We start from the raw sequence: 25,889 nt of genomic DNA on the forward strand, positions 1-25,889 counted from the left end.
CACTGGGGTCAAGTTCTGGTACCCGGAAGGCCAATCCGACACTGATTCTAATTTCCAATAAATAAATATCTATTAATTGGAAAATGCAGTAATTTTACTGTTATCCCACTAGTCATCCCCCCAGTGTCTGTATAATATAGATAAAGTCACCAGCGCACCCCGAGAATAAATCCAGGGCTTGGTCTGTAGGATCAGCCCCCACTAACATGCAGAGTTTGTACTGCTGCACAGGAGCTGACACTTACTAACTGTGTGACCCCAGTGTGTGTGACCCCAGTGTGTGACCCTTGATGTGTGATCCGAGTGTGTGGCCCCAGTGTGTGACCCCAGTGTGTGTGACCCCAGTGTGTGACCCTCAATGTGTGACCCGAGTGTGTGACCCGAGTGTGTGTGACCCCAGTGTGTGTGACCCTCGATGTGTGACCTGAGTGTGTGACCCCAGTGTGTGTGACCCCAGTGTGTGTGACCCTCGATGTGTGACCCCAGTGTGTGTGACCCCAGTGTGTGACCCTCGATGTGTGACCCCAGTGTGTGTGACCCCAGTGTGTGTGACCCCAGTGTGTGACCCTCGATGTGTGACCCTAGTGTGTGTGACCCTCGATGTGTGGCCCCAGTTTGTGACCCCAGTGTGTGACCCTCGATGTGTGACCCCAGTGTGTGTGTGACGGCAGTGTGTGAGACCCTCGATGTGTGATCCCAGTGTGTGTGACCCCAGTGTGTGGCCCCAGTGTGTGACCCTCGATGTGTGACCTGAGTGTGTGTGACCCCGATGTGTGACCCCAGTATGTGACCCCAGTGTGTGTGTGACCGCAGTGTGTGAGACCCTCGATGTGTGATCCCAGTGTGTGTGACCCCAGTGTGTGACCCCAGTGTGTGTGTGACCCCAGTGTGTGTGTGACGGCAGTGTGTGAGACCCTCGATGTGTGATCCTAGTGTGTGTGACCCCAGTGTGTGGCCCCAGTGTGTGACCCCAGTGTGTGACCCGAGTGTGTGTGACCCCAGTGTGTGGCCCCAGTGTGTGACCCCAGTGTGTGTGACCCCAGTGTGTGGCCCCAGTGTGTGACCCCAGTGTGTGACCCCAGTGTGTGTGACCCCAGTGTGTGGCCCCAGTGTGTGTGACCCCAGTGTGTGGCCCCAGTGTGTGACCCGAGTGTGTGACCCCAGCAGTTTAGAATGGAGTGGGCACAGAACTGGGGCGCAGGATATTGTGGATAAATATTTGCTCATTGAACAAGAAGGTGTTTCAGTAACAGTGAGAAGCAGAATGAGGCAACAGATACAGAACCCCCGGCCGCTGTTTATCCTCAGCCACAATAGACAAGTCAAGAGCCGAATGTTTCAGCAACTTGTGCCGCAGAGAGAAAAACCCACAATTTCCTTCTGACCCGACAGACAGAACTTTAACGGAACATGAACTCCCAGGGGAAATTGCTTTAAAGGGAACTTTGTGATATAAAATCCAGGTGATCAAACACCCAGACACAACATCACATTGAGCTGCTGTGCAGGTATGGGATCCGATATGCGGAAAGCTCCGAACTACAGAAAGGCCGTCTCCCATAGACTCCATTTTATCCAAAATAATCCAGAATTTTATAAACAATTTCCTTTTTCTGTGTAATAATAAAACAGTCGCTTGTACTTGATCCCAACTAAGATATAATTAATCCTTATTGGAAGCAAAACCAGACTATTGGGTTTATTTCATGTTTATATGACTTTCTAGTAGACACAACATAGGAAGATCCAAATTATGGAAAGATCCATTATCCGTAAAGCCCCAGGTCTCAAGCATTCTGGATTATAGATCCCATACCTGTATTTACCACCTTCTTCTGACGCGTTCCAGCATTTTTCTCTGCTCGATTCATTTTTATATATTGTTTCCTATACAGACCCCCTCTTGTTCATCTTCCTGACTCTTGATCACAACAATGCCCGGTTGCTAGGGTAATTTGCACCCTAGCAACCAGGTAGCTGCTGAAATTCCCAACTGAAGAGCTGCTGAACACACAGTTAAATAAGTAAAAAAAAAACAACCCAAATAATAAGAAGTGAGGACCAGCTGCAAACTGTCTCTATAAATTAGGGTTCAAGATGGACCAAGTGAGTCTCTTTTGTTTTCTTAATGGCCCTTCCAGATATTGATTTTGCCCCTTTGCTGATGTCATTAGAGGGCTAGCTTTGGGTCCAGTTCAGCAGCAGGTTAGTAGGTGGGTGGCAGAAAGACAATTGTGCGTCATTTATCAACACTGGGCAGTAACCCATGGCAACCAATCCAGTTTATGCCTTCATCTCTCTACCTGCAGCTGGCTGTAAAAAAGGCCCTTGCTGATTGGTTGCCATGGTTTCTGCCCCAGTGCTAATGAACCCCAATGAGTGTTTGGGGGGGACACTTGATGCCGCTGGCTCATTGGACAATTCTCTTTGGCTACAGGTACAAACTGTGGGTGGACACGTGTTCTGAAATTTTCGGGGGGCTGGATGTTTGTGCCGTGAAGGTCGTGCATGGGAAAGACGGGAAGGATTATATAATGGAGGTAAGAGGCAGCCAATGAGTCGCTTGAATATTTTTAGCTCCAGGCACATTGCGACTCCCCCGGAGTAAATTAATTATTTCTTTATTTTCCCTACGTAAATATTTTGATCTTTCGTTTCACTGAAACACCAACCCAGAGCAAAACAGCCGAATTAAAGGGACAGTGCCTGTTGTGTCTGTCAGAGAAACCATAAGACTCCTCCCACTTGTGCAGTCTCCCTGCACCCGACGACATGCGAGCGTCAGTCCTGCGTCTAGCTGCACATTATTATTAATAATAGTAATAATAAGGGGGAGGGACATGCTCTTGGGGAGTGGTAGGATTTAAGGGTGCTAATAAACAGGATCTAATAATCTATTTCCTAATAAAGGAATTCTCCATATACTTTCTCTCCATTCGCCGCACACAATCACCGTTGCCATACGATCACTGCCCCTGCTGAGAGATAAGAGACCCCCTAAGTTTTTGGGGGGAGGTCACCTGACTCCCTAAAGTCACTAAATAGCCATTGAGGTCCATGAGTTGATAATGGGATTAATGGCAGTTATTTATCAGAGTGACATGGGGCATGAGGTGCATCAGTGATTCATCTGCGCAGCCAGCGGCAAATTTCCCATTCGCTTCTTTTATTTCTCTTGATAATTCTCCCCTCCAACCTGCCCCTTTATTTAGGCGGAGAGGGAATGGGGTACCTGCACCCTAAATACATTCTATACAGTGAGACGCATGGCCTCAGGGTTGGATTTGTGCCAAGGCTAAAGGGCCCGGGATTAGGGCAGTAAAATTTGAGGGGAGACGTCACCCACCCCACACAATATAAGGTGCACTGGGGATGTGAGGGAGGGGGTGCTCAGGTGGGCACTAGGACCATGGGGCGTAGGCCTCCCAAGTAAATGATGCCCCCCCCAAGCACATCATTATAAAGGGGATGTTCACCACAAATAATGATTTTATTCCAATTACTTTCAATTTTTTATTTATGACCATTGATTGTGAGTGGGGCAGCTGAGTGATCCAGGGGCAGGTTTCAATTGGCTGCCCATTAGTTGATCCATTTCTCAGTAGGATCTATGGGGAATATAAGTGTAACTATTGTATCAATTCTAACAGTTGCCTTTAATGTCACTCAGGGATTCTGCTCAGCAGGGACAAACACATGGATCAACTCATGAATCAGTTACAGGGTCGCTGACCCCCCTCCCACAGCTGCTTCACAAACACATGGATCTCTACATCATTTCTAGTCTCTCCTCCCTCCTCATCAACAGTCCTATGTTGCTTTACAGCAGGGACAGCAGATCCACGATTAGGGCCGTTGGGAAGGATCCCTTTATTATATGATGATATTGAGTATATACTGTACAACACTGTTACAACAAGAGATCTTTAGATCTGATTTCAGTGGGAGTTTCAAGGCATCACTAGTGGATTGTGGCATTGGGATCACAACATTTGAGAGAGATTGAGAACAATGGAGATTTACACAAGGGTGAAACTGAAACATGTGTTGGGAAGAAATAATACTGAATTTAACTCAATATTTCCATTAGACAAATATATTGAGGGAAATAAACGCATAAGTCTCTTCATCCGACCCTCCCCCTGCTCCGTACAAACAAGATTGGGGGGTTGGGGGGAGAGCTGGCGGTTGCTAAATACAGAGACAGATTAATATTTGGGCAGTTGTGTAATTAACAGCAAATGATATTTAATGGACTGGAGACGGTTGAGCTATAAATTCCCTCAGGTTTATTTGCTTAGTACTGGGGCTATAAATACAGCCCCCCGTGTTGCCCTCCTCCTGGCGCCGGGTGTAATTACTGAACCAGTCAGTTCTATGGGCAGATGTGAGGGGGGGGCTCAATGGGAAACCACCACGTCTGGATATAAGTAAAGTGCCCCTGGGGGTGAGTCTCGGGGCAGATAAAGAAGGAGACCTCGTTCTACAGCTGAGTGACAAGGATCCTGCTCTTGTGTCAGTTAAGGGTTAAAGACATTTTTTCCTAAATCTCCAGCCCCCCCTCTCTATTGTCCCTCCAATGAGCCCCTGCAGAAGTCCCCCTGGGCTGGGGCAGTTTTCAACCCTCTTTTTCTTTGTGTAATACTGATATTGGCCCCTACTACCTCCCAACTGCCCCGTTTTGAGCAGGACAGTCCCGCTTTTGACCGTTCAACCAGCAATCCCGGATCTGATATTTCCAGAGTTTCTCTTTGATCTCCTTCACTGAACAGCCAGAAACAGATACAAAGTTTCTAACTTAATTGGCTCTTGGCAGAGAGACCAGAATAACATACTTAACATACTTTTGCAACAGTTTTAGATAAGAACTTACACAGCTTACCTTCACCTTCATTAGCAAAGCTGTAATTACATATAAAAACCACCGAAATGTGTTTAAACTTTCATAACCTGCCAAATTGTGTCAGAAGGGGACAGTAATTAAGACTAAACACTCCACATTACGCACATCAAATCTTTTTGTCCCTCTTTCTGTTTCCAAAATGTTGAAGTAGAACGACAGTTACACTCCAGCCCCCCTGAACTGACAGTAGGGATGTAGCGAACGTCGGAAAAAAAGTTCGCGAACATATTCGCGAACTTGCGCAAAAACGCGAGCGGTTCGCGAACGGTTCGCGAACCCCATAGACTTCAATGGGAAGGCGAACTTTAACATCTAAAAAAAAAATTTCTGGCCAGAAAAATGATTTTAAAGTTGTTTAAAGGGTGCAACGACCTGGACAGTGGCATGCCAGAGGGGGATCAAGGGCAAAAATGTATCTGAAAAATCTGCCTGTGTGTGCTTGGAAGAGATAGTGTAGGGGGAGAGCTGTTAGTGATTTCAGGGACAGATGATAGTAAGTTTGCTGGCTAGTAATCTGCTTGATACTGCTCTGTATTGGAGGGACAGAAGTCTGCAGGGATTTGAGGGACATTTTAGCTTAGGTAGCTTTGCTGGCTAGTAATCTACTGTTCTCTTTAAACAACTGCCATACGTTGACCTTGTAGGCATTGTTTGCCCAGTTTTTTTGGACGCAGCCACTGAAGCACAGTTGCCAGAAAAAATATGCCATATAAATGCTGAAAATAGTCATTTTTCGCCATACGTTGACCTTGTAGACATTGTTTGCCCAGTTTTTTTGGTTGCAGCCACTGAAGCACAGTTGCCAGAAAAAATATGCCATATAAATGCTGAAAATAGTCATTTTTTGCCATACGTTGACCTTGTAGGCATTGTTTGCCCAGTTTTTTTGGTCGCAGCCACTGAAGCACAGTTGCCAGAAAAAATATGCCATATAAATGCTGAAAATAGTCATTTTTTGCCATATACGTTGAGTCAACGTATGGCAAAAAATGACTATTTTCAGCATTTATATGGCATATTTTTTCTGGCCTCTGTGCTTCAGTGGCTGCGGCCAAAAAAACTGGGCAAACAATGCCTACAAGGTCAACGTATACACTACTACAGCGGTGGATACGGATTACGTAAAATATATTATGGCTGCTTGAAAAAAGTCACTCCGGTGTTTTTTCTGGAGACGGTAATATTATGGATATTTAGACAGAATGTGAACAAGGTCACACAGCTAGATGGCGGGTTGAAGAAAACACTGTGCAAATAATGCCTACAAGGTCAACGTATACACTACTACAGCGGTGGATACGGATTACGTAAAATATATGAATGCTGCTTGAAAAAAGTCACTCCGGTGTTTTTTCTGGAGACGGTAATATTATGGATATTTAGACAGAATGTGAACAAGGTCACACAGCTAGATGGCGGGTTGAAGAAAACAGTGTGCAAATAATGCCTACAGGGCAAATAATGCCTAAAAGGTCAACTTATACACTACTACAGCGGTAGTAAAATAAAAAAAAGTAAAATAAAAAAAAAATGAATATTAAAAAAAAAAAATTAAAGTTGGTGCTGCTGAACTACTAGGAGCAGCAGATTAGCACACCAGTCCCACTCCCCAACACTGCTAGACTAATAGCACTGGGCTCTTATAGTAGTAGTAGTAGTAGTAGTAAAACAACAAAAAAATAAATAAAAGCAGTCCTTACAAGGACTACTGTTATTGCAGCAGTCAGCAGATGAGATCAGAAGCAGGACAGCTGCCCACTGCAGCTACATACAGAGCACTGCAGTAGAAGGTAGATTACTAGCCAGCAAAGCTACCTAAGCTTAAATGTCCCTCAAACCCCTGCAGACTTCTGTCCCTCCAATAACAGAGCAGTATCAAAACGATTACTAGCCAGCAAACTTTCAACTGTCCCTGAAATCACTAACAGGCAGCAGCTCTCTCCCTACACTATCTCTTCAGCACACACAGGCAGAGTGAAAAAACGCTGCAGGGCTTCGGTTTTTATAGGGAAGGGGAGTGGTCCAGGGGAGAGCTTCCTGATTGGCTGCCATGTACCTGCTGGTCTGGGGTGAGAGGGCAAAAAAAAGCGCCAACAATGGCGAACCCAAAATGGCGAACGTCGCGCGACGTTCGCGAACTTCCGGCGAGCGCGAACAAGTTCGCCGGCGAACAGTTCGCGACATCTCTAACTGACAGTATTGAAAGTGAATGGGCCGCTGGGAACCCCTGGGCTACACATATCTCTCTGGGACCCAGGGACGTTGTTGCTCCATCTCTGAGCAGAATAAATAAAGGTGAATAATTGTTGTTGCTCTGCAGGTAATGGACTGCACTTTGCCCGTCATCGGGGACCACCAGGCAGAAGACCGGCAGCTCATTGCAGACTTGGTGGTGAATAAGATGAATCAGCTTCTGTCCAAATCTCCTCTGAGACCAACTGCAACTCAGCAACCTCAGGTCAGAACCTTCTCTGTAGTGGTTTTTGTGGTTAGAAACAGAATTAACATCACAATGAAGTTGTGTTGGGGTCCCACATGCGCGAATAATATTCCTTCTCAATGGGAAAAGTCGGGATGTGCTGGATTTTCCTTTGTTCTCATCTCTGTGGCACTTACACAAGTCTGGGGCCCTCCTGCATCTGAGGAGGGTGCTGGGAGTTAAGACTTAGGAACGTCCGGAGGGTCCCGGGTAGTTTATAATTATATCATTAAATCATGTGATGGGGGCTCTGTTCTTACAGTCTCCTGATAACTATCCAACACCTGATTGGCTCCCATTTGGGTAAATCACATCATTACTGTGCAGTTATTTATATGTTATATTATATTATATTATATCTGTGGGCTCTGGCAAGTGGCTCTGGCAACATAAACACTCGCTATTTATTACACTGACGGGGGGTTGTTTGGGTTTGTGTGTAATTACAATACCAATGGATCTTTTGTCTACTACTTCCTGCTTTTCAGCTCTCTAACTCTGAGTTAGTCAGTGACTATAAGGGGAGTCACATGGGACATAACTGTTCAGTGAGTTTGTAATTGATCCTCAGCATTCAGCTCAGATTCAAAAGCAACAGTTATGTCCCATGTGCCCCTCCCTCAAGTCTCTGATTGGTTACTGCCTGGTAACCAATCAGTGGAAAGCAAGAGAGCTGAAAAGCAGGAAGTAGTGTTCTGGCTATTATGTTACACATCCACTCACTCCAGTCTTTATATATTACATTTTTGCCTAACTGACTATATTAGAAACATTGTTTATTTTGCACAGCCTATTTATTTACCCAGTTTTTATTTTTACACTGAAACTATCCCCCATCTCTTACTCACTTCCTGCTCTGCTTTTTTACCTTCCTCCTATCCCTTAACTATTCCTCCTCTCACTTCCTGCCAAGGCAAAACCTATTTCCTCCTCTCCCTCACTCACTTCCTGCCAACCCCTAGAGCTACTGTCTCTCCTCTCTCTCTAATTCACTCACCTGCTTCATGTATTTCCCCAGCTCATATCCCTCTCCTCTTCTTGGTAACGCACTTCCTCTTGTTCTTCACTTGCCCCTCTTTTAACTATTTCACCCTCTCCCTACTTGATCTTTTCCTCCTCCCCTTCACTCACCTGTGACAAGAGCTCTGATAATGCTGGAAGCTGCAGGCCTGAAGGGGTGGGGCTGGGAGGTCACATGGACAGGAAGCCGTTTGCTCAGAGAGGTCAGGAGGAAGTGGGAGTGCATGCTGGGAAAGAGGTAACAGGTAAGACTTGTTGGAGTGTGGGCTGGTGGCTTTAAAGGAACAGTTCAGGGTAAAAATAAAAACTGGGTAAATAAATAGTCTGTGCAAAATAATAAATGTATCTAATATAGTTAGTTAGGCAAAAATGTAATGTATAAAGGCTGGAGTGACTGGATGTGTAACATAATAGCCAGAACACTACTTCCTGCTTTTCAGCTCTCTAACTCTGAGTTAGTCAGTGACTATAAGGGGGGCCACATGGGACATAACTGTTCAGTGAGTTTGTAATTGATCCTCAGCATTCAGCTCAGATTCAAAAGCAACAGTTATGTCCCATGTGGCCCCCCTCCGGTCTCTGATTGGTTACTGCCTGGTAACCAATCAGTGGAAAGCAAGAGAGCTGAAAAGCAGGATAAATATATGTGTGTGAGACATTTCCCAGTAGCAACAACTACTCGTAGGAAATCAGGAGAGAAATGGATCAGTTTCTGTTACTGATCCAGGGGAAGGGACCCCTGTGTGTCACTTGTTCCATTTTACCCTCTCAGCATCACCCCCCCCCCTAAATTCCCAATTCTGTTCAGAGTTAGAGCTCAGTTCTTTAACCCCTGATCCCTCTGAGTGTCCCAGTACCTCTGCCCCCCACTACTTGGCTGATCTCTGTGGGTGGGACGGGGCAGTCGGCTTCACTCCTATTACTGCACTTACCCACAAGTCACTATTAAACGGGTTGTTCACCTTTAAATTAAAGGGTATGTAAAGGCAAAAAAAATAAAATCCCATTTTTACTTTCTTCAATGAAAAAGAAACCTATCTCCAATATACTTTAAATGTGTACTGTTTATATAAGAAACCTGACTGTATGCAGTGAAATTGTCCCTTCATTTACTGCTGTGGATAGGAATTGTCAGACGGTCCCTAACTGCTCTGCAGGGAAACAATCATACTTATGAACAGCAGGGGGAGCCCCCGCCTTACTTCTCAGCCATGCAGAACTCAAGCAGCTTTGTTTGTTTCCCTGTAGAGCAGTCGGCGACTGTGTAGAGATTTGTATTGAATTTTATTTTTGCCTTTACATCCCCTTTACTGTTTCCAACTCCAGCTGCAGGGACAAAGATCATGGAGCCAGATTTAAACAGATAAACTGGGATTCTATTTGGAGGATTATTTTGCTGCAGCCACTGGTTCTGCAGAGTTGGAGAAAGTTTATATAAAACAATACAAAAACTATAAAATCCACATTAGATTACATGACAACACAGGACCCAGTGCAGTCTGTATATTCTGATTATTAATCAGTCTTGTGTATCGGCTTCTGGCAGATATTATTTGACTTGTGCTGTTTTGATCATTTATGACGATCCCTAAGCAGCCCAGACCCCACTGAGCATGTGCACAGTCTTGGTCTTGCAAAGATGTATAACAAAGTTACAAGATGGTGACCCCCTGTGGCCAACTTTGAAAGCATAAATCATTTGTTTGATTAGACTTGTGGTGCAGTAAGTTCATGTTTATGTTTAGTATACAAAATACAGCATTTCTAGCCTTATTCTATTTTACACTTTACTTCCCCATTAACAGTTAGTATGATGTAAAGAGGGATATTGTGAGACAATTTGGAATTGGTTTTCATTTTTTATTATTTGTGTTTTTGTGTGACCATTGTTTATCAATGTTCATATTTGAATTTTATGCTGCAATTCAAACAGTTTTGCCCTAAAATGCCTGGATTCAAATTATTCTTTCAAAAACACAAAATGCCTATTATTAAGAGCAACCAAATCTAAAAGCTGCTGAATTCATGAATGTATGGGAGCCACCTATAGAGAATTCATACACACACACAGACACACACACACTGACACACATTACAGACACACACAGACAGACACAGACAGACAGACAGACAGACAGACAGACAGACAGACAGACTGTGGGGTCACTATGGGGCAGTGTGTGATACAGAAGTGTAGGGACGTGTAACTCTCCCATGTGACCAGTAGGTGGTGTCAGTGTATCAGTGAGTCGGATGTGACTGTGTCAGGGGCAGAATCTCTTGGACTAGGGCCCTGTTGTCTAAGTGCAGCTCAGCGAGCGACATTGGGGTTCACACCGGGGTTCACACCGGCCAACTCAGCGACCCAAGATCTCAGGAAACATGGCTGCCGGTATTTCTGGGGCTGGGGGGCAGTATGACACTGACTGGAGGGCAGGTTGTTGAAGAAGAGTTTTGTTCTTGAGTTCTTTGTTCTTTGTTCACAGAGTTCAGACTCTAATGATTTACCCCCAGTAGGTGCCCTTAAGCCTAACAGGACATACGGGGGCATTTAGTGACCCCCCTACCCCCTCTGCTCACTAAACCTGCCCTTGTACCCGGGTAAATGCCCCATTAATACCCAGTGTCTGGTGCAGGGGCCCAATAGCAAGTGCTAATGACACGTCCCATCATGCACTGCTGCTCCTTCACTTGCCCCTCTCAGTGACACAGACATTAAGGGAAGGGTAGGGGGGCCCCATGTGTCTCCCTTGTCCCCCCCATCAGCCACACTTAATAACACAGAGACTTCAGATACAGAACAAAGTGCAATAAATGGCCAATAAAGTGTCTCTTGTTCATTCACACTCAGTCCTGCAGGGGGCGCTCATGTGCTGCACATAAACTTCTATTGACTGAACCCCGAGATACAGTGACTCACCTGCCCCCCAACTGACCTACAGACCCCCACCCTGAGCAATGGCATCGATCAGTTCTATTGGCTCCTATACATAGTTACATAGTTAAATTGGGTTGAAAAAAGAAGTCCATCAAGTTCAACCCCTCCAAATGAAAACCCAGCCCCATACACACACCCCTCCCTACTTTTAATTAAATTCTATATACAACATCTTCTACTTGTACCAGGGAGCGGGTACCCCCTATCCCCCCTGAAATATAAAGAGAGGCTCTGTATTTAACTCAATGATTCATTTCACTCATTCTCTCCTTACCTTGTGTCTCCTGCACTGTCTGTTGCCCATTCAACCCAAAGTACATCATAACCCTGACTCTGGCGCCTACACTCATCAGCACCAGCACCCCAACATTTGCTCATAGTCTGTACAGAGAGATCCCATAAAACTATGGCAGCATAGGTATTCCCTGTACTAAGCACAATTCAGCAGGAACAGTCCCTAAGTTTGTTCATAGTCTGTACAGAGAGATCCCATAAAACTATGGCACATAGGTATTCCCTGTACTAAGCACAATTCAGCAGGAACAGTCCCTAAGTTTGCTCATAGTCTGTACAGAGAGATCCCATAAAACTATGGTACATAGGTATTCCCCTGTACTAAGCACAATTCAGCAGGAACAGTCCCTAAGTTTGCTGTAGGGCTTCTCCTGACAGTTTCGGGGGGGGGGGGGCATTTAGGGTGGGGATATTGTTGTGTATCTATAACAAGTTGCTACTCAATGGTTACAATAACGTTGGTTCCAGTACACAGAGAGCTGCAGATCTGTCAGTATCAGAGGGGTAAGTAGAAGGAGTAAGTAATATTACCTAATACACAGGATGAATGAGTAACTGGCAGATCAGCTGATCCCGAGCCAATGTGCACAAATCACAAAGGACACAAGGGGGGGGGTTACTTTCCAAGTATTTTATACAATGACTTTATATCTACATCAATATGTGAAACCAATCAGAGTTGATAAACTAGACACACCCATAACTTACATATATGCCTTTATCTATATACAGTATATATATATACACAAGGAATGTTCCTTTCGCTGATATTCCCCTCAGTCTCCAAAAGGGAAGTTTCAAATGTACAATTACTAATGGGTGTAGAGATGTATCTGAAGGTGCATTCTGGATCTGTGGCCCATAGTGGGGTCCCACTGAACAATACTATTGGAATTTGGGTAAGATAGGGATAGTAAGGCATGGAGACAGTAGGGCAAAATGAAGACAGTAGGACAAGATGGAGACAGAAGGACAAGATGGAGACAGTAGGGCAAGATGGAGACAGTAGGACAAGATGGAGTCAAAAGGACAAGATGGAGACAGAAGGGCAAGATGGAGAAAGTAGGGCAACATGGTGACAGTAGGACATGATGAAGACAGTAGGACAAGATGGAGACAGTAGGACAAGATGGAGTCAATAGGACAAGATGGAGACAGTAGGGCAAAATGGAGACAGTAGGACAAGATGGAGACAGAAGGACAAGATGAAGACAGTAGGACAAGATGGAGACAGAAGGACAAGATGGAGACAGTAGGGCAAGATGGAGACAGTAGGACAAAATGAAGACAGTAGGACAAGATGGAGTCAAAAGGACAAGATGGAGACAGTAGGGCAAGATGGAGACAGAAGGGCAAGATGGAGACAGTAGGGCAAGATGGAGACAGTAGGGCAACATGGTGACAGTAGGACAAGATGAAGACAGTAGGACAAGATGGAGACAGTAGGACCAGAAGGAAACAGTAGGACAAGATGGAGACAGTAGGACAAGATGAAGACAGTAGGACAATATGGAGACAGTAGGACAAGATGGAGACAGTAGGACAATATGGAGACAGTAGGACAAGATGGAGACAGTAGGGCAACATGGTGACAGTAGGACATGATGAAGACAGTAGGACAAGATGGAGACAGTAGGACAAGATGGAGTCAATAGGACAAGATGGAGACAGTAGGGCAAAATGGAGACAGTAGGACAAGATGGAGACAGAAGGACAAGATGAAGACAGTAGGACAAGATGGAGACAGAAGGACAAGATGGAGACAGTAGGGCAAGATGGAGACAGTAGGACAAGATGAAGACAGTAGGACAAGATGGAGTCAAAAGGACAAGATGGAGACAGTAGGGCAAGATGGAGACAGTAGGACAAGATGGAGACAGAAGGACAAGATGAAGACAGTAGTACAAGATGGAGTCAAAAGGACAAGATGGAGACAGTAGGGCAAGATGGAGACAGAAGGGCAAGATGGAGACAGTAGGGCAACATGGTGACAGTAGGACAAGATGAAGACAGTAGGACAAGATGGAGACAGTAGGACAAGAAGGAAACAGTAGGACAAGATGGAGACAGTAGGACAAGATGAAGACAGTAGGACAATATGGAGACAGTAGGACAAGATGGAGACAGTAGGACAAGATGGAGACAGTAGGACAAGATGGAGACAGTAGGACAAGATGGAGACAGTAGGACAAGATGGAGACAGTAGGACAATATGGAGACAGTAGGACAAGATGGAGACAGTAGGACAAGATGAAGACAGTAGGACAAGATGGAGACAGTAGGACAAGATGAAGACAGTAGGACAATATGAAGACAGTAGGACAAGATGGAGACAGTAGGACAAGATGGAGACAGTAGGACAAGATGGAGACAGTAGGACAAGATGGAGACAGTAGGACAAGATGGAGACAGTAGGACAAGATGGAGACAGTAGGACAAGATGGAGACAGTAGGACAAGATGGAGACAGTAGGACAAGATGGAGACAGTAGGACAAGATGGAGACAGTAGGACAAGATGGAGACAGTAGGACAAGATGAAGACAGTAGGACAAGATGAAGACAGTAGGACAATATGAAGACAGTAGGACAAGATGGAGACAGTAGGACAAGATGGAGACAGTAGGACAATATGAAGACAGTAAGACAAGATGGAGACAGTAGGACATGATGGAGACAGTAGGACAAGATGAAGACAGTAGGACAAGATGGAGACAGTAGGACAAGATGGAGACAGTAGGACAAGATAAAGACAGTAGGACAAGATGGAGACAGTAGGACAAGATGGAGACAGTAGGACAAGGAGGAGACAGCAGGGAAACATCAGTCACCAAAATCAAGACTGATTTGGTAGGAAAATGTGGCCATGGTAGAAAAAGCTGATGATGGTGATTCTGTGGGTGGTAGGGTCAGATGAGTTCTTTAAAGCAATAAGTGAACATTAGGGCAAAGTAACTCTCGTATCACTTTATATCAGTGCACCCCCAATTATTGTCCCATGGCCTCTACCCATGACAAACTTCTTCTCTGTCCTCCTCATTATTTGTCCGAGTGCAGTTTATAGGATCTGCTATTCTCATGCTCTTTAATGGTCACCACCTAATTCTGTCTACATTAGTCCCTCCCATTGACCCCCAAATCTTCATGTCTTGTATTGTACCCCTTTCCCCAGACCACCGGGAATCAGCCTCTCAAAAATCCATTAGCCAATCTGTGATGTGCCAGAATGGCCCCAGTCAGGTTCAGCTGAACCTCATTAATCCCCCCAGTGGCACCCCCTACCCAGAACCCTCCTCTGCCAGTCCCACCAGTAGCAACTTCACTACATTGTTATTCCCAATTTTATTTCTTCCTTATTGGTTTATTTTCACTGATTTTATTAGATTTTGTAAACGTTCCTCTAACGCTGACTCTGTTTGCCCATCATTTGGCTGTAAAGTTTATGAGGCTCCATAAAATTATTGGACATTTTTTAATTTCCCCCTTGTAAACTGGTTTCTCATTGGCCGCAGTTTCTCCAGTGAGACCCGAAGGAGCCTCGTAAAGTTCACTCCGTAATGCGCAGCCTTTGTTTTGCCTGTTAAGCGCCAGTTAGTCATTGCTGCCCCTGAATAATGGAGCCATAAAGAGCTTGGCATTAGGATGGACAATTTAAAATACGTGGATGTTGTAAAAGAGGCAGAGAGAGGCTGAAGTGTATTGGTCTGGTTAACCAGTAACCACCGATTTACTCCAGAATTAGCTACTGGTCTTACTGGTATTTTCTGTGCTCTTCTCTCCGTTTCCTCAGCTTCTCAACAAAATCCAAGTATTATTTTTGTAATAGTTTGCTTCATCTTCTCCTTCTTTCCAGCTTTCAAATGGGGGAGGGGGTCACTGACCCCAGCAGCCAAAAACCTTTGTTCCATAAGGCTACACTTTAATTGTTATTGTTACTTTTAATTATTATCATTTTGTTCAGGTCTCTTATATTCCTCTTCCAGTCTCTCATTCAAACCTTGCCTGGTTTCTATGGTGGAGCAGACCCTAGCAACCTCTCACCTTCCTCACTTATTCCTGCCAACTCAACACAGACCACACTCACTTTGCCCCTCTTTAGTTTCACCCCCATGTCTGTGCCCCTCAGCTGACACTAAAGGGGTGTATTAAGTCCTATGGGATTAGTATTGATAGTGTATGTGAAAGAGTCAGAAGAAGGCAAATAATTCAAAAACTATAAAAAAGAGAAAACAATGGCCAATTGAAAAGTTGCATAGAATTAGCCATTCTATAATATACTAAAAGTTAACCTAAAGGTGAAGCACCCCTTTTTATTTTTAGAGTGTTGTAGAACATTTGAAGTTGGTCTCTATAATTTTTGTGGTTTTATCAATGATTTCACTTTGTTGCCGCTCTCCAGTTGGGAATTGAGTGGCGTCTGGAGGCTCTGAGCCCAGTAACATGGCGGCCGGGAATGAATGGAAGGGGCCTGGATACAGGAATAAACCATAAAGAATAACAATAAAACCAGAGCCTGACAGAGAATCACGTGTGTTGGTTGGTGCAGGGTCAGTGACCTCTACAATCAACAAATCATTAAAATACAAAAAAATACAAAATAAAATACATTTTGTCCTCAGCATCCGAGAAATCTCAGTGTATCAATTGTATCTCTGGGATATGAATTTAGCAGCAGATGTATTGGTTAATAGATCAATTAATGTATCAGTTAAGGTATTGGTTAAATTATCAGTTAGTGTATCAGTTAATGTATCGGTTAATATGTTGGTTAATGTATCGGTTAATGTATTGTTTAATGTATCATTTAATCTATCAGTTAATGTATCATTTAATGTATCAGTTAATGGATCAATTAATATATCAGTTAATGTATTGGTTAAATTATCAGTTAGTGTATCGGTTAATGTATCGGTTAATATGTTGGTTAATGTATCATTTAATCTATCAGTTAATGTATTGGTTAATGTATTGGTTAATATATCGGTTAATATATTGGTTAATGTATTGGTTAATGGATCAATTAATGTATCAGTTAATGTATCAGTTAATGTATCAGTTAATGTATTGGTTAAATTATCAGTCAGTGTATCGGTTAATGTATTGGTTAATATATCGGTTAATGTATTGGTAATGTACCGGTTAATGTATCAGTGTATCAGTTAAGTCAATAATAGTGCCACACTCACACTATACCGCTTGTTGAAGCTTTGGGTGCACGACTGTGTATCAGTTAATGTATCAGTTAATGTATTGGTTATTCTATTGGTTAAATTATCAGTTAATGTATTGGTTAAATTATCAGTTAGTGTATCGGTTAATTTACCGGTTAATGTATCAGTGTATCAGTTAATAAAGTCAATAATAGTACCACACTCACACTATACAGCTTGTTGAAGCTAATCAGTTAATGTATGAGTAGGGCTTGAATTGCTGCAGGGAAACAAATCACTCAGGGGCAGATGTACCAAGGGTCGAATATCGAGGGTTAATTAACCCTCGATATTCAACTGCCGAATTAAAATCCTTCGACTTCGCATATCGAAGTCAAAGGATTTTGCGCAAATAGTTAGATTCGAAGGATTTTAATCCAACGATTGAAGGAATATCCTTTGACCAAAAAAAGTTAGGCAACCCTATGTGGACCTTCCCCGTAGACTAACATTGACTTCGGTAGCTTTTAGATGGCGAATTAGAGGGTCGAAGTTTTTTCTTAAAGAGACAGTACTTCGACTATCGAATGGTCGAATAGTCGAACGATTTTTGGTTTGAATCGTTCGATTCGAAGTCGTAGTCGAAGGTCGAAGTAGCCCATTCGATGGTCGAAGTAGCCAAAAAAACACTTCGAAATTTGAAGTTTTTTTTCTTCTATTCCTTCACTCGAACTTAGTGAATGGGCCCCTCACAGTCATAAAATGTAAAGAATAAGAAATAGGAAAAGGGTTTGTGCTGCTGGAGAACAATATCGTTAGTGAAAAGGGACGTCCCCTGTAATGAGTTTGCCCATCAGCTCAGAAAAAGGGGTTGTTTACCTTTAAATTAACTGTTAGTATGATGTAGAGAGACAATTTGCAATTGGTTTTCATTTTTTAAATTTTTTTGACTTATTTAGCTTTTTATTCAGCAGCTCTCCAGTTTGCAGTTTCAGACACCTGGTTGCTAGGGTCCTAATTACCCCTAGCAACCATGCACTGATGTGAATAAGAGACTGGAATATGAATAGGAGAGGCCTGAATAGAAAGATGAGGAATAAAAAGTAACAATATCAATACATTTGTAGCCTTATAGAGTATTTGATTTTAGATGGGGTCAGTGACCCCCCATTTGAAAGCTGGAAAGAGTCAGCAAAGAAGGCAAATAATTCAAAACTATAAAAAGAAAAAATGAAGACCAATCTGGTCTTTCTTTAACATATTAAAAGTTAACTTAAAGGTGACCCACCCTGTTAATGAATAGATATATGTGAATAAGTTGTTGGGAGATACTCTGTACCCTTATGGCCAGCACCTTCCGCAGTAATGGGCACAATACTAATGGGATAATAATAAGTGGGAGCATTATGTGGAACCAGCAGTGCACGTGTCACCATTTCATTGTCTCTCTTTTATCTCATTTCAGACGGGGACCCCGAGTGAGTTGGAACCAAACAAAATGACGGCCCAGCGCCCCCCGCCCCAAGGTTGCCTACAGTATATTCTTGACTGTAACGGTGTCGCCGTAGGACCCAAACCGGCTCAGGCTGTGTGACTAGTTGTGGCCGAGTGATTGTAGCCAAAGTCTCGCTGTTTCTCCTGATCCCGTGATCCAGTGCTGATCTGAACTGGGTTTTTCTATTCAGTTTGTCCAGTTGTCCCATGTCCTGTCTCTGCTTGTCTTGCACCCCAGTGACCCCAATACCCCCCAGTGACTCTAATACCCCCCAGTGACCCCAATACCCCCCAGTGACCCCGATACCCCCCAGTGACCCCAATACCCCCCAGTGAACCTGATACCCCCCAGTGACCCCGATACCCCCCAGTCAGAGCCAGCCCTGCCCCGGATGTTATTTTGTAAGTATTGTGGGTTTTTGTTGAGGAATCCCCTCCCCCGGCCCCTTTGGCTTCACATTGAACGTGTGTGAGAATCGTTGTCCTTTGGTTCTGCATGACTTGTGTCGGGGGCAGAATTGAAACCCCCCGTGAGGTTGATTTGATTCTTATTGAATTTTTTGGAATTATTTCTTTTTATTACTTTTCTAGCAGTGGGTGTTGTGGCCGCATGAATAGACCCTGTAGTGACCCCCAAATCCTGTGCCTGTTGCTCAATCTCTTGGGTTTATTCTGGGCACCACTTGTGTCTATTGCTTTTATCAAAGTTGCAATTGGTCCTTGTGTGACCCTCGCAGCTCAGCTATTGGGGACCTTGCACCCCCTCAGCCATTGACACTGGATTGTGTTGTGTTGGGGGGACCCTCGGCTCCGACCCCCGCGCTGCAAATATGGTGGAGCCTTGTGTGTGTGTGACGTGTACAATGTAAATATTTGTGTCTCTAGAGCCATATTGTCCTGCACGAGACTCGCCCTCTGTACAATACGCCACCCACAGGCCATTGAATTAATACAGTATAGGGGCTGCTCAGTGATTTGGGGGTGTTGACTCCAGTCACGGAGGGGAGACACTGGGACACCAGTTATATGGAGCTGGGGTTGTGCTTGTGATTTGGGATAAACTTTCTCATATTCCCCCTCCAACGCACATTTTCATTCTCATCAGTCCTGGGGGGGATCGTAGTTTCTATAGAAAGATTTGACCCCACTTTAAGCAAAGGAGGGTCCAGCAGAGAAGTGGGGGCTAGAAGAGGTTTGAGGGCAGGAATTTTGGTGCATTTATCTCATTCCCCCAATTAAAGGATCTGATCCCATTAGCAGAGGTGCAACGATCACTTATAATCCCACTGGGGGGGAGTCAGTCATGTGACCTGCTGTGATTTGATTGGTGCACAGTCTCCAGCCCCCATTAGCTTGTGACATTGGAGGGGCTTGCCGTGACCCCAAACCCATAAAAGATCCATAGGTTCATTTCAACCCCAACGTCCCCCAATCTCATGCCACCCCTAGGGTCGCCATCTTTTCTAGAAAAAAATACGGCCTTCCTATGTATTTAACTGTTTTCCCTATTAGTAACATTGGGATCAAGCATCATTTTTACCGGCCAGGCCTGTAAAATACTGGCCAAGTAGCCGCCCCCCGTTTGTCGTTTCCATTGATTCAGCTAAAGGTGTTTGTGCTCTGACCATTTATTTATTCTCCCCATAAACTGCAGCCCCTCAGCGTCGCACAGAAGAGCTGACACAAAACTTGCCTTTATTACAGGTAATTGGGAGTAACAACAAAGGCTGGGCCCGTGTTTGCCCAGTGTGGCCCCAGAGCCCTCTGTACCTGCTCATTAAACCACTGGGACCTGTGAGATAAGAAGGGACAATACTCCAGTCCTGTTTATTTTATGGGCTTGGCTTCCGTATCTGAATGATTGGCACTTTCTTGTAAGGGCAAGTTAACATTAACTTTTAGTGCACTGCAGAGTCAGCTTCAACATTTGCACTTGGTCGTCATTATTTATTATAAAAAGATTTGGGGTGACTGATTATTTGTGCCCTGGGTACCCCTGGAATTATAGCAGGTAGACTGTTACCCCAATGTTTCTATATATCTGTAACCTTGTTATGAGCTAAGGGGGCCCAGTCTGAAGGTCAGTTAGGGGGAGATTTGGGGTGAGTGCTTATTTGTACCCTGGGTACCCCTGGAACTATAGCAGGGTGACACCCCAATGTCTCTATATATCTGTAACCTTGTTATGAGCTAAGGGGGCCCAGTCTGAAGGTCAGTTAGGGGGAGATTTGGGGTGAGTGTTTATTTGTACCCTGGGTACCCCTGGAACTATAGCAGGGTTACTGTTACCCCAATGTTTCTATATATCTGTAACCTTGTTATGAGCTAAGGGGGCCCAGTCTGAAGGTCAGTTAGGGGGAGATTTGGGGTGAGTGTTTATTTGTGCCCTGGGTACCCCTGGAACTATAGCAGGGTGACTGTTACCCCAATGTTTCTATATATCTGTAACCTTGTTATGAGCTAAGGGGGCCCAGTCTGAAGGTCAGTTAGGGGGAGATTTGGGGTGAGTGCTTATTTGTACCCTGGGTACCCCTGGAACTATAGCAGGGTGACTGTTACCCCAATGTTTCTATATATCTGTAACCTTGTTATGAGCTAAGGGGGCCCAGTCTGAAGGTCAGTTAGGGGGGAGATTTGGGGTGAGTGCTTATTTGTACCCTGGGTACCCCTGGAACTATAGCAGGGTGACACCCCAATGTTTTTATATATCTATAACCTTGTTATGAGCTAAGGGGGCCCAGTCTGAAGGTCAGTTAGGGGGAGATTTGGGGGTGAGTGCTTATTTGTACCCTGGGTACCCCTGGAACTATAGCAGGGTGACACCCCAATGTTTCTATATATCTGTAACCTTGTTATGAGCTAAGGGGGCACCAGTGTTTGTATAGGGTGTAGACAGGGAATTCTGGGAGCTGTAGTTTGGAGAACTTGCTCATCTCTCACCATCACTCTATTTGTCAGTCATTGATATCATGTTCCCATAAGCCATTGCATCTCCATGTGACACTCAATGGGCCTGTGACTGATCTCAGCAGACACATCATGGGGTTAACTGGGATATTGGAGGGTTATAGATACTCGCCCCATTTCCACGCCCATGAAAGGAGTCAGAGCCCCCAATAATGATGCCATGGGCAGTAGATCATTGTAGGTGCTGTTTCTGCCACTCTGGTACAATGGGCCCTTTTTGAATTTGTGTGGCCCTAAGGGGCCCGAGGCAAGTGAGAATTTTGTTGTTGTCATTGGAGGCCTCCTTGTGCCATGTCAGGGGCTCATGGAGGTACCACTGCAAATGTTGGGGTGCAGTTATCATATTATAAAGGTGGGGTGGTTCATATAAATCAAGGGGAGTTCTTGTAGGAAGCCATTTTCTGGTACTGCTCCGTTTTTAGCTCTTTAGCATGTTCTGGTTTTGTGTGAGACGGTCCTTGTATTTCTGTTTGTACCAGCGCTGCTGTGAGAGCAAGAACATGGGGGTGCCTGATCTGAGGGGTTTATGTGACATCACTTGTAAAGCTTAACGTGCAATAAAGAAATTTACATCTGCCTCCGTGTATTGTCTCTTGCTCATGTCTCGGGGTTCTTCCCCCAACCCCCCAACACAAAAGTCATATCCAGCACTTAGGCTTCCCATTGGACAGCTATGATGTAAGCGATACTCTGACATCACCACTCCAGGCTGCTTTCATTGGTTCCTTGCCACACCCAACCCCAGTGATGTCACAGACAGGCTCTGCACAAATAGCTTTTCTAACCCTTGGTATTTACAATATGGGGTACATAGTAGGGTTGCACATGATAATGTTGAATAAATGCATAAATAATGAGTATATGAATGTAGATTGCTCTGGGAACATGCTAATTCTATTAGACTATACAGAACTGTAACTCACACAGTACAGATGTACCTTATCTTTGTGCACTGTACCCCAAAAAGTCACATTGCACCACCCTGTGGGCACTTCTGTCTCTGGGTTCTCTGCCCAAAGATACATTTCTGCGTTTGACCAGCCTATAGAGACCTGAGTTTATCTACACAAATAGGATTTTCTTATTTGTTAAGATGGAAAATGAAGGGGGATCCCTCGAGCTCCCTAATACCAATGGGGCAAATGTGTAGAGTAACAGAAAGTGCAGTATAAGGGGGTGTTCATATTGTATCTTTGACCCCCCAAATTGGCACATTAATCCCTTTCCAATGCCCTGGGAATTTCTATGCATGGAGCAAAAAGAAGGCTGGTTCTGCAACACAAACACTAGGGGTACCACAAACCCCCCTAAAACAGACTCAGAAACCGAAAGTCACAAAATATATGAAAATGCGAAGAGCAATCCCAGCTGGCGTTTGGCAACAAGATGGCACCCAAGCTAAGGTCTCCATGGTTACAGCAGAGATACCTGTGCTTTGCCCCTGCCTGTCAGATATTGGGGGGAGTAGGGCGGAGCTTGTCTGGCTTTTCCCCTAGAGTGTCTGTGGGCTAAAGTGGAGCCATAGTATATAATGTATCAGTCGCATGAAGATGAGGTTTCCCCATTTAATTGTGTACAAAGCAGGAGCCTGAGTCACTTTCATGGGAAACTCAAGGCCAAGTAGACATCAGGGCGGCCCTCCTGCTTTACTGAACTCCATTGTGGTCCAGCAACTTGCACTGCTCACAAGAGAGGGGCAACTGAAGGGACCTACATGTAGGTAAGTACCACTCCCATGGGCTCTCTCTGATTGGGTAGGGAAGAGGGGGCTCTAGGCTGTGGCCCTCCAGCTGTTTAACTGCTTCACTGGTGCAGATATCATATTTATGAAAAGTTTGGGATAAATGTTTTTTTTAAGTTTTATCATGTTTTTTCTAAAACAAATTCACCTCCTTGCTATTTATTAAAGGGTTTTTCAATTTTCCCACAGGGAAAATATTCACCTGCCGCTGAGGTGGTGCCACGTGTCCGAACCCACGGCATTCCCTGCAATTCTGCTCCCACATAGGACCCATATTCCTCCCTCCATGATCCTCTGGGAATGGGGCCTCTGGTCTGGGAGCCAATAGACTGTGGGGAATATCGCTGGGCGATTCTGGAATAAAATGGCTCATTTACTAACACTGGGCACATTTGTCCATGGGCCGTTAGCTATAACAACCAATCAGCCATTAGCTTTTTGAAGTCAGCTGTAAGTAGAAAATGAATGCAGCAATTTGATTGGTTGCCATGGGTTACTGCCCATAAGCAAATTTGCCCAGTGTTGATAAATGACCCCACTGTGTCTCCTGGAGGAATATCATTTGCCCACATGTTAGTAAATAAGGGCCCTTCCCAGGATTAACCCTAAAGCAGGTGCAAGAGAACCTTGGGATTAACCCTTGCCCCACTGCTGTGGCTACATTAGTGAGTTGCCGCAATGGCAATAGAATGAGCAGAAGAAGACAGGGAAACTTTGTGTCCACATTTTGCACGTGTTTCATAAATGGCCCTAATATATAATTGTGACCAATGAGAAATAGATATTAGTAAAAAAGGGGGCATCCACCCAAATCTGTTTGGATAATTACATGAAATCTAATTGGATAATTACATGGAATCTAATTGGATAATTAAATGAAATCTAATTCTGAGCCACTCAGTTGTCATTAAGTTTGCAAATAACTTCACAACCATTTATTATTCCTTTTATTCTGCAAAAAACAGTTTTGGGCGGAGTTGCCCTTTAATCGTATAAAGCGCCCTATACAAAGAGCGTGAGACTTGGGTGGCAACAATTGTCTGTCTCTAATGAGCCGATGTCCTTGTAACTTGCCCAAGTGCAGGGGAGGTCAGTGACCCCCGTTTCTTAGAATCCTAATGAGTGATAAAGTGCATATTTGTGTCATTAAGGCTAAACAAGCAGATATATGGCCCAGATAGTGGCTGATAAACTGCTCCGGCCCAATCACTGCACAAAGACACACTTTATGGCCTGATTCTGAGTTACTAACCCGCTGCTCACTGGCTCTGGGATCCATAAGGAGGGGGGTCTCATTACAAATACTGGGGGGTTCAAGCTAAACCCCCAGCCTCTCATCTATAACCTGCCCTGAGGCACAGAAGCTGGGAGTGCCGGGCCACAAGGTGCTGGAGGGCCTGAGACTTACTGGCAGACTCTGCTCTTGCCCAATGCTCGGCCCTAAGGCCCAATTGTTTGCCCCTTTCTCTAGTGCTGCTAAAGACCCCCAGTAACTGAGGTTGAAACTGTATATTGAGCTTTTGGTATTTTTTGCAGAGATTGCATCTGTCATGTGTTTCACTGTGACTCCCGGCACTGCTGGGAGTTGTACGGAGGGCTGTCGGCTGCCTGTCTTGGCCTTGGATTAGAGCTCGTTTGTGTCTATAACTGTGGGGAGGTGATTGCGTCAGTGTCGGCCGCACATGTTGGGGTCACACGTGTTGCTCAGCAGAAGGGGGAACAAGTGAAAAAGAGCTTTTATCAGTTCTTTGTCTCACGCTGTCAGTTCTGGATGGGACCGGCCTGGGAGCCAAAGTGCAAATTCAGCAGCAGATTGGTCAGACCACAGTGAGACACTTGATAGAAGCCACAGGATTTAGCCAGATTTGACTCAAAGGGAAGCACAGAGAATGAGTGTCCTGCGGATCCGCTTACTAATGGGTTTCACAATCTCTAAGCTAAATATACAGCAGGGGGGAGTCAGTTATGAAATTCTCTCCTATTAATAAACAGGGAGGGCTCAGGGTGGGGTGGAGCCTGTGGGCTGCAATGTGCCACATCTTTTCTTCCTGGGGACTTATTGCTAAATCTACAGATTTAATTATTTGTATGCGGAATTGACCTGACATTGGGTACATTGCTGGACACTCGTACAGCCTCATCAGAACATTCCCAGGGCTAGACCAACCTGTAGCCAATCAGAACATATGAACATTCCCAGGGCTAGACCAACCTGTAGCCAATCAGAACATCATCAGAACATTCCCAGGGCTAGACCAACCTGTAGCCAATCAGAACATATGAACATTCCCAGGGTTAGAACAACCTGTAGCCAATCAGAACATCTGAACATTCCCAGGGCTAGACCAACCTGTAGCCAATCAGAACAATTGAACATTCCCAGGGATAGACCAACCTGTAGCCAATCAAAACATCTGAACATTCCCAGGGCTAGACCAACATGTAGCCAATCAGAACATCTGAACATTCCCAGGGCTAGACCAACCTGTAGCCAATCAGAACAATTGAACATTCCCAGGGATAGACCAACCTGTAGCCAATCAAAACATCTGAACATTCCCAGGGCTAGACCAACATGTAGCCAATCAGAACATCTGAACATTCCCAGGGCTAGACCAACCTGTAGCCAATCAGAACAATTGAATATCCCCAGGGCTAGACCAACCTGTAGCCAATCAGAACATCTGAACATCCCCAGGGCTAGACCAACCTGTAGCCAATCAGAACATCTGAACATCCCCAGGGCTAGACCAACCTGTAGCCAATCAGAACAATTGAACATTCCCAGGGATAGACCAACCTGTAGCCAATCAAAACATCTGAACATTCCCAGGGCTAGACCAACCTGTAGCCAATCAGAACATCTGAACATTCCCAGGGCTAGACCAACCTGTAGCCAATCAGA

General features: G+C 44.7%; 1 protein-coding gene across 2 annotated transcripts in view; it reads left to right on the top strand.

Annotated features, from left to right (window-relative positions):
• syn2.S (synapsin II S homeolog) overlaps nt 1–21,820 on the top strand; it is an 85,204-nt gene extending 63,384 nt beyond the window's left edge. The window contains 5 exon segments of one of the 2 annotated variants that reach the window (NM_001095902.1): nt 2,438–2,540; nt 7,224–7,361; nt 18,248–18,583; nt 19,619–20,487; nt 20,623–21,820. In NM_001095902.1, coding sequence (NP_001089371.1) covers nt 2,438–2,540; nt 7,224–7,361; nt 18,248–18,376 — 370 coding nt within the window. In that variant the 3' untranslated portion in view covers nt 18,377–18,583; nt 19,619–20,487; nt 20,623–21,820. 2 annotated transcript variants of the gene reach the window in all.
• The last annotated feature ends 4,069 nt before the right edge of the window (nt 21,821–25,889 follow it).

Source organism: Xenopus laevis, chromosome 4S (assembly GCF_017654675.1).
Source record: "Xenopus laevis strain J_2021 chromosome 4S, Xenopus_laevis_v10.1, whole genome shotgun sequence".
Classification (NCBI taxonomy): Eukaryota; Metazoa; Chordata; class Amphibia; order Anura; family Pipidae; genus Xenopus; species Xenopus laevis.